The following is a 7,847-nucleotide window of genomic DNA, read 5'->3' on the forward strand; positions in this document are numbered from 1 at the left end:
GGCCAAGAGTAGATCAGGGAGACTACACTAATTCCACAGCTGAGAGGGCACCTCAGTACTGTGACAGCCAGTGATAAACAGCAGCTCCCTGGAACTGCGCCAGTAGCTACAGGCACCAACTATTCACTGCTGAATCAAGCTTTCCGTCTCATTTCCTCCTCTCTCTCAGCCTCCATCTCTGCTTCTCTCTGATGCTTCCCCCTGTTGGCTTCTGTTTTTCTCTCTCGGTTTCATTCTCTTCACTCTCGCATTCTTACTCCCACACTCACTATCTCCTGTTCCTGTACCCCAATGAGCGTCAGTACCTTCAGGAGAAGAGGGGATCTGTACCCCAGTCAGAGTCAGTAACCTCAAGGGAGGAGGGGGGAGAGCGACAGGCCAATCGGACCCCAATGAGATGACATTTGAAGTTCCAGTGAGGACAATGGGTGTTGTTAATGATGTCCTGACCCTGCCAGAGTATTGCGGGAGCGTGGTGCTGCCTGTTACAGGCACAGAACTGGCTCCTTTGCTGATTCTCAAGCACAGACAGGCAGCTTATTCATCACAGTGAAATAGCTCGCTCTCTGTCTCGTTCCCCCAAAGGAGAGTGATCACACACAATATTCACTTGCTCATTCCATCACCTCTTCCGTCCCATTCTTCCCAACCCTTACCTCAAGCTGTTAAGTAGAGGGAATTTGCAAATATATTATGACACAAACAAACACCGCTCAGATAAGAGAGGGTGAACCATTGCCAACAACCACTGGCAAAGTTCAATCACCAAACTTGATATTTGGTTCAGATACTTGGAGAGTGATGACTGTTCATGGAACTGGTACCCCAGTGAGAGTCAGTACCTTCAGGAGAGGAGGGGACCCGTACCCCAGTGAGAGTCAGTACCTTCAGGAGAGGAGGGGACCCGTACCCCAGTGAGAGTCAGCACCTTCAGGAGACGAGGGGACCCGTACCCCAGTGAGAGTCAGTACCTTCAGGAGAGGAGGGGACCCGTACCCCAGTGAGAGTCAGTACCTTCAGGAGAGGAGGGGACCCGTACCCCAGTGAGAGTCAGTACCTTCAGGAGAGGAGGGGACCCGTACCCCAGTGAGAGTCAGCACCTTCAGGAGAGGAGGGGACCCGTACCCCAGTGAGAGTCAGTACCTTCAGGAGAGGAGGGGACTCGTACCCCAGTGAGAGTCAGCACCTTCAGGAGAGGAGGGGACTCGTACCCCAGTGAGAGTCAGCACCTTCAGGAGAGGAGGGGACCCTGTACCCCAGTGAGAGTCAGCACCTTCAGGAGAGGAGGGGACTCGTACCCCAGTGAGAGTCAGCACCTTCAGGAGAGGAGGGGACCCGTACCCCAGTGAGAGTCAGTACATTCAGGAGAGGAGGGGACCCGTACCCCAGTGAGAGTCAGTACCTTCAGGAGAGGAGGGGACCCGTACCCCAGTGAGAGTCAGTACCTTCAGGAGAGGAGGGGACCCGTACCCCAGTGAGAGTCAGTACATTCAGGAGAGGAAGGGACCCGTACCCCAGTGAGAGTCAGTACCTTCAGGAGAGGAGGGGACCCGTACCCCAGTGAGAGTCAGTACCTTCAGTGGAGGAGGGGACCCGTACCCCAGTGAGAGTCAGTACCTTCAGGAGAGGAGGGGACCCGTACCCCAGTGAGAGTCAGCACCTTCAGGAGAGGAGGGGACCTGTACCCCAGTGAGAGTCAGTACCTTCAGGAGAGGAGGGGACCCGTACCCCAGTGAGAGTCAGTACCTTCAGGAGAGGAGGGGACCCGTACCCCAGTGAGAGTCAGCACCTTCAGGAGAGGAGGGGGACTGATACCCCAGTGAGAGTCAGCACCTTCAGGAGAGGAGGGGACCCGTACCCCAGTGAGAGTCAGCACCTTCAGGAGAGGAGGGGACCCGTACCCCAGTGAGAGTCAGTACCTTCAGGAGAGGAGGGGACCCGTACCCCAGTGAGAGTCAGTACCTTCAGGAGAGGAGGGGACGCGTACCCCAGTGAGAGTCAGTACCTTCAGGAGAGGAGAGGACCCGTACCCCAGTGAGAGTCAGTACCTTCAGGAGAGGAGGGGACCCGTACCCCAGTGAGAGTCAGTACCTTCAGGAGAGGAGGGGACCCGTACCCCAGTGAGAGTCAGCACCTTCAGGAGAGGAGGGGACCCGTACCCCAGTGAGAGTCAGCACCTTCAGGAGAGGAGGGGACCCGTACCCCAGTGAGAGTCAGTACCTTCAGGAGAGGAGGGGACCCGTACCCCAGTGAGAGTCAGCACCTTCAGGAGATGAGGGGACCCGTACCCCAGTGAGAGTCAGTACCTTCAGGAGAGGAGGGGACCCGTACCCCAGTGAGAGTCAGCACCTTCAGGAGATGAGGGGGCCCGTACCCCAGTGAGAGTCAGTACCTTCAGGAGAGGAGGGGACAAGTACCCCAGTGAGGGTCAGTACCTTCAGGAGAGGAGGGGACCTGTATCCCAGTGAGAGTCAGTACCTTCAGGGTAGGAGGGCACCCGTACCCCAGTGAGAGTCAGTACCTTCAGGAGAGGAGGGGACCCGTACCCCAGTGAGAGTCAGTACCTTCAGGAGAGGAGGGGACCCGTACCCCAGTGAGAGTCAGCACCTTCAGGAGAGGAGGGGACCCGTACCCCAGTGAGAGTCAGTACCTTCAGGAGAGGAGGGGACTCGTACCCCAGTGAGAGTCAGTACCTTCAGGAGAGGAGGGGACCCGTACCCCAGTGAGAGTCAGCACCTTCAGGAGAGGAGGGGACCCGTACCCCAGTGAGAGTCAGTACCTTCAGGAGAGGAGGGGACCCGTACCCCAGTGAGAGTCAGCACCTTCAGGAGAGGAGGGGACCCGTACCCGAGTGAGAGTCAGTACCTTCAGGAGAGGAGGGGACTCGTACCCCAGTGAGAGTCAGTACCTTCAGGAGAGGAGGGGACCCGTACCCCAGTGAGAGTCAGTACCTTCAGGAGAGGAGGGGACACGTACCCCAGTGAGAGTCAGTACCTTCAGGAGAGGAGGGGACACGTACCCCAGTGAGAGTCAGTACCTTCAGGAGAGGAGGGGACCCGTACCCCAGTGAGAGTCAGTACCTTCAGGAGAGGAGGGGACACGTACCCCAGTGAGAGTCAGTACCTTCAGGAGAGGAGGGGACACGTACCCCAGTGAGAGTCAGTACCTTCAGGAGAGGAGGGGACCCGTACCCCAGTGAGAGTCAGTACCTTCAGGAGAGGAGGGGACACGTACCCCAGTGAGAGTCAGTACCTTCAGGAGAAGAGGGGACACGTACCCCAGTGAGAGTCAGTACCTTCAGGAGAGGAGGGGACACGTACCCCAGTGAGAGTCAGTACCTTCAGGAGAGGAGGGGACACGTACCTCAGCGAGAGTCAGTACCTTCAGGAGAGGAGGGGACTCGTACCCCAGTGAGAGTCAATACCTTCAGGAGAGGAGGGGACCCTGTACCCCAGTGAGAGTCAGTACCTTCAGGAGAGGAGGGGACACGTACCCCAGTGAGAGTCAGTACCTTCAGGAGAGGAGGGGACACGTACCTCAGTGAGAGTCAGTACCTTCAGGAGAGGAGGGGACCCGTACCCCAGTGAGAGTCAGTACCTTCAGGAGAGGAGGGGACCCGTACCCCAGTGAGAGTCAGTACCTTCAGGAGAGGAGGGGACGCGTACCCCAGTGAGAGTCAGTACCTTCAGGAGAGGAGGGGACCCGTACCCCAGTGAGAGTCAACACCTTCAGGAGAGGAGGGGACGCGTACCCCAGTGAGAGTCAGTACCTTCAGGAGAGGAGGGGACCCGTACCCCAGTGAGAGTCAGTACCTTCAGGAGAGGAGGGGACGCGTACCCCAGTGAGAGTCAGTACCTTCAGGAGAGGAGGGGACCCGTACCCTAGTGAGAGTCAGTACCTTCAGGAGAGGAGGGGACACGTACCCCAGTGAGAGTCAGTACCTTCAGGAGAGGAGGGGACGCGTACCCCAGTGAGAGTCAGTACCTTCAGGAGAGGAGGGGACCCGTACCCCAGTGAGAGTCAGTACCTTCAGGAGAGGAGGGGCCCCGTACCCCAGTGAGAGTCAGTACCTTCAGGAGAGGAGGGGACCCGTACCCCAGTGAGAGTCAGTACCTTCAGGAGAGGAGGGGACCCGTACCCCAGTGAGAGTCAGTACCTTCAGGAGAGGAGGGGACCCGTACCCCAGTGAGAGTCAGCACCTTCAGGAGATGAGGGGGCCCGTACCCCAGTGAGAGTCAGTACCTTCAGGAGAGGAGGGGACAAGTACCCCAGTGAGGGTCAGTACCTTCAGGAGAGGAGGGGACCTGTATCCCAGTGAGAGTCAGTACCTTCAGGGTAGGAGGGCACCCGTACCCCAGTGAGAGTCAGTACCTTCAGGAGAGGAGGGGACCCGTACCCCAGTGAGAGTCAGTACCTTCAGGAGAGGAGGGGACCCGTACCCCAGTGAGAGTCAGCACCTTCAGGAGAGGAGGGGACCCGTACCCCAGTGAGAGTCAGTACCTTCAGGACAGGAGGGGACTCGTACCCCAGTGAGAGTCAGTACCTTCAGGAGAGGAGGGGACCCGTACCCCAGTGAGAGTCAGCACCTTCAGGAGAGGAGGGGACCCGTACCCCAGTGAGAGTCAGTACCTTCAGGAGAGGAGGGGACCCGTACCCCAGTGAGAGTCAGCACCTTCAGGAGAGGAGGGGACCCGTACCCCAGTGAGAGTCAGTACCTTCAGGAGAGGAGGGGACTCGTACCCCAGTGAGAGTCAGTACCTTCAGGAGAGGAGGGGACCCGTACCCCAGTGAGAGTCAGTACCTTCAGGAGAGGAGGGGACACGTACCCCAGTGAGAGTCAGTACCTTCAGGAGAGGAGGGGACACGTACCCCAGTGAGAGTCAGTACCTTCAGGAGAGGAGGGGACCCGTACCCCAGTGAAAGTCAGTACCTTCAGGAGAGGAGGGGACACGTACCCCAGTGAGAGTCAGTACCTTCAGGAGAGGAGGGGACACGTACCCCAGTGAGAGTCAGTACCTTCAGGAGAGGAGGGGACCCGTACCCCAGTGAGAGTCAGTACCTTCAGGAGAGGAGGGGACACGTACCCCAGCGAGAGTCAGTACCTTCAGGAGAGGAGGGGACACGTACCTCAGTGAGAGTCAGTACCTTCAGGAGAGGAGGGGACTCGTACCCCAGTGAGAGTCAATACCTTCAGGAGAGGAGGGGACCCTGTACCCCAGTGAGAGTCAGTACCTTCAGGAGAGGAGGGGACCCGTACCCCAGTGAGAGTCAACACCTTCAGGAGAGGAGGGGACGCGTACCCCAGTGAGAGTCAGTACCTTCAGGAGAGGAGGGGACCCGTACCCCAGTGAGAGTCAGTACCTTCAGGAGAGGAGGGGACGCGTACCCCAGTGAGAGTCAGTACCTTCAGGAGAGGAGGGGACCCGTACCCTAGTGAGAGTCAGTACCTTCAGGAGAGGAGGGGACACGTACCCCAGTGAGAGTCAGTACCTTCAGGAGAGGAGGGGACGCGTACCCCAGTGAGAGTCAGTACCTTCAGGAGAGGAGGGGACCCGTACCCCAGTGAGAGTCAGCACCTTCAGGAGAGGAGGGGACCCGTACCCCAGTGAGAGTCAGTACCTTCAGGAGAGGAGGGAACCTGTACCCCAGTGAGAGTCAGTACCTTCAGGAAAGGAGGGGACACGTACCCCAGTGAGAGTCAGTACCTTCAGGAGAGGAGGGGACGCGTACCCCAGTGAGAGTCAGTACCTTCAGGAGAGGAGGGGACCCGTACCCCAGTGAGAGTCAGTACCTTCAGGAGAGGAGGGGACCCGTACCCCAGTGAGAGTCAGTACCTTCAGGAGAGGAGGGGACCCGTACTCCAGTGAGAGTCAGTACCTTCAGGAGAGGAGGGGACCCGTACCCCAGTGAGAGTCAGTACCTTCAGCAGAGGAAGGGACCCGTACCCCAGTGAGAATCAGTACCTTCAGGAGAGGAGGGGACCCGTACCCCAGTGAGAGTCAGTACCTTCAGGAGAAGAGGGGACCCGTACCCCAGTAAGAGTCAGTACCTTCAGGAGAAGAGGGGACCCGTACCCCAGTGAGAGTCAGTACCTTCAGGAGAGGAGGTGACCCGTACCCCAGTGAGAGTCAGTACCTTCAGGAGAGGAGGGGACCCGTACCCCAGTGAGAGTCAGTACCTTCAGGAGAGGAGGGGACACGTACCCCAGTGAGAATCAGTACCTTCAGGAGAGGAGGGGACCCGTACCCCAGTGAGAGTCAGTACCTTCAGGAGAAGAGGGGACCCGTACCCCAGTAAGAGTCAGTACCTTCAGGAGAGGAGGGGACCTGTACCCCAGTGAGAGTCAGTACCTTCAGGAGAGGAGGTGACCCGTACCCCAGTGAGAGTCAGCACCTTCAGGAGAGGAGGTGACCCGTACCCCAGTGAGAGTCAGTACCTTCAGGAGAGGAGGTGACCCGTACCCCAGTGAGAGTCAGCACCTTCAGGAGAGGAGGGGACCTGTACCCCAGTGAGAGTCAGCACCTTCAGGAGAGGAGGTGACCCCTACCCCAGTGAGAGTCAGCACCTTCAGGAGAGGAGGGGAGCTGTACCCCAGTGAGAGTCAGTACCTTCAGGAGAGGAGGGGACCCGTACCCCAGTGAGAGTCAGTACCTGCAGGAGTGGAGGGGACCCGTACACCAGTGAGAGTCAGTACCTTCAGGAGAGGAGGGGACCCGTACCCCAGTGAGAGTCAGTACCTTCAGGAGTGGAGGGGACCCGTACCCCAGTGAGAGTCAGTACCTGCAGGAGTGGAGGGGACCCGTACCCCAGTGAGAGTCAGCACCTTCAGGAGAGGAGGGGACACGTACCCCAGTGAGAGTCAGTACCTGCAGGCAAAATCGCGAGGAGGCAGTAAGATGTAAACATGTGTAAGAACGTAAAGAGAAAGTGGCAGCTCTGAGATTTTAAATCACTTGCCCCAATACTCACCCTGTGCAACCTTCATCTCAGCTATGAAGGCCAGCTCAAAAAACTGAATCCTTGGCTCCCCCTCTCACACCACAGACTGTGTCCAAATTTACAACTATAACTCTGACCAACACACTCTGTCAGTTCAGTTAAATCCACAATCTCCCAGACTCCAGATTTCAGAGCTCAGCACTGAATCTAAACCACTCAGGAAATCACCACAGGAAATTGTGCAACAGCCACTTCTGACAGTTCCCGGGCACTCCCCTCACTGTCAGGCATGTTACCCGAAGAGTTGAGAAAGGTACAAGCGCATCTATATGGAGATTGGTCCATGCCTATCCCAGGATTTGAATTCTTGACCTTCTGTTCACCACGCACTAACTCACTGCCTTTTATTGGGCAGGCACTTTTCAATGTTACTTAACGTCCAATGTCACAGTCACTGTGCTGGCGTTCTGGTGTTCTCCAAAGGTTCTTCCACCAAGTGACCATTTATCAAGCACAAGTCATGAAAATGAAGGTCAGTCAGGCTGTCCAACTGCAGGGGGCATCACACCTATCCGAGAACCACTGAATTATGATAAGCAACAGGAAACCGAAACCCAAGGCGTTCGGTCATTGGGAGCTCAGGCTGCTGGGATCAATTCCTGAGCAAATTCAGGGCAGTTGAGTAGAAAATGGAGTCGAAAGTAGACAAGGTGGGTCTTATGGAAGGGACAATCTGGGAAAGGTCATAAGGAAGGATGGGAATGAAACTAGGGAAAGAACTGATTCTGATCAGGAGGGGAACCTGGGGAAACATGGTTTGGGAGGAAGGAGATTAAGGAGGGAAGTGCAAAGGACCTATACCCCAGTGAGAGTCAGTACCTTCAGGAGAGGAGGGGACCTGCACCCCA

At 57.1% G+C, this 7,847-nt stretch overlaps 1 protein-coding gene across 1 annotated transcript in view; it reads right to left on the bottom strand.

Moving 5' to 3' along the window:
• Positions 1–7,121, bottom strand: part of LOC137356908 (DENN domain-containing protein 4B-like) — a 106,120-nt gene extending 98,999 nt beyond the window's left edge. The window contains exon 1 of the mRNA XM_068022746.1: positions 6,970–7,121. Coding sequence (XP_067878847.1) covers positions 6,970–6,985 — 16 coding nt within the window. The 5' untranslated portion in view covers positions 6,986–7,121. The remainder of the gene's footprint in view (positions 1–6,969) is intronic.
• Between the last annotated feature and the right edge of the window lie 726 nt (positions 7,122–7,847).

The sequence above is a fragment of the Heterodontus francisci genome, chromosome 46 (genome assembly GCF_036365525.1).
Source record: "Heterodontus francisci isolate sHetFra1 chromosome 46, sHetFra1.hap1, whole genome shotgun sequence".
Classification (NCBI taxonomy): domain Eukaryota; kingdom Metazoa; phylum Chordata; class Chondrichthyes; order Heterodontiformes; family Heterodontidae; genus Heterodontus; species Heterodontus francisci.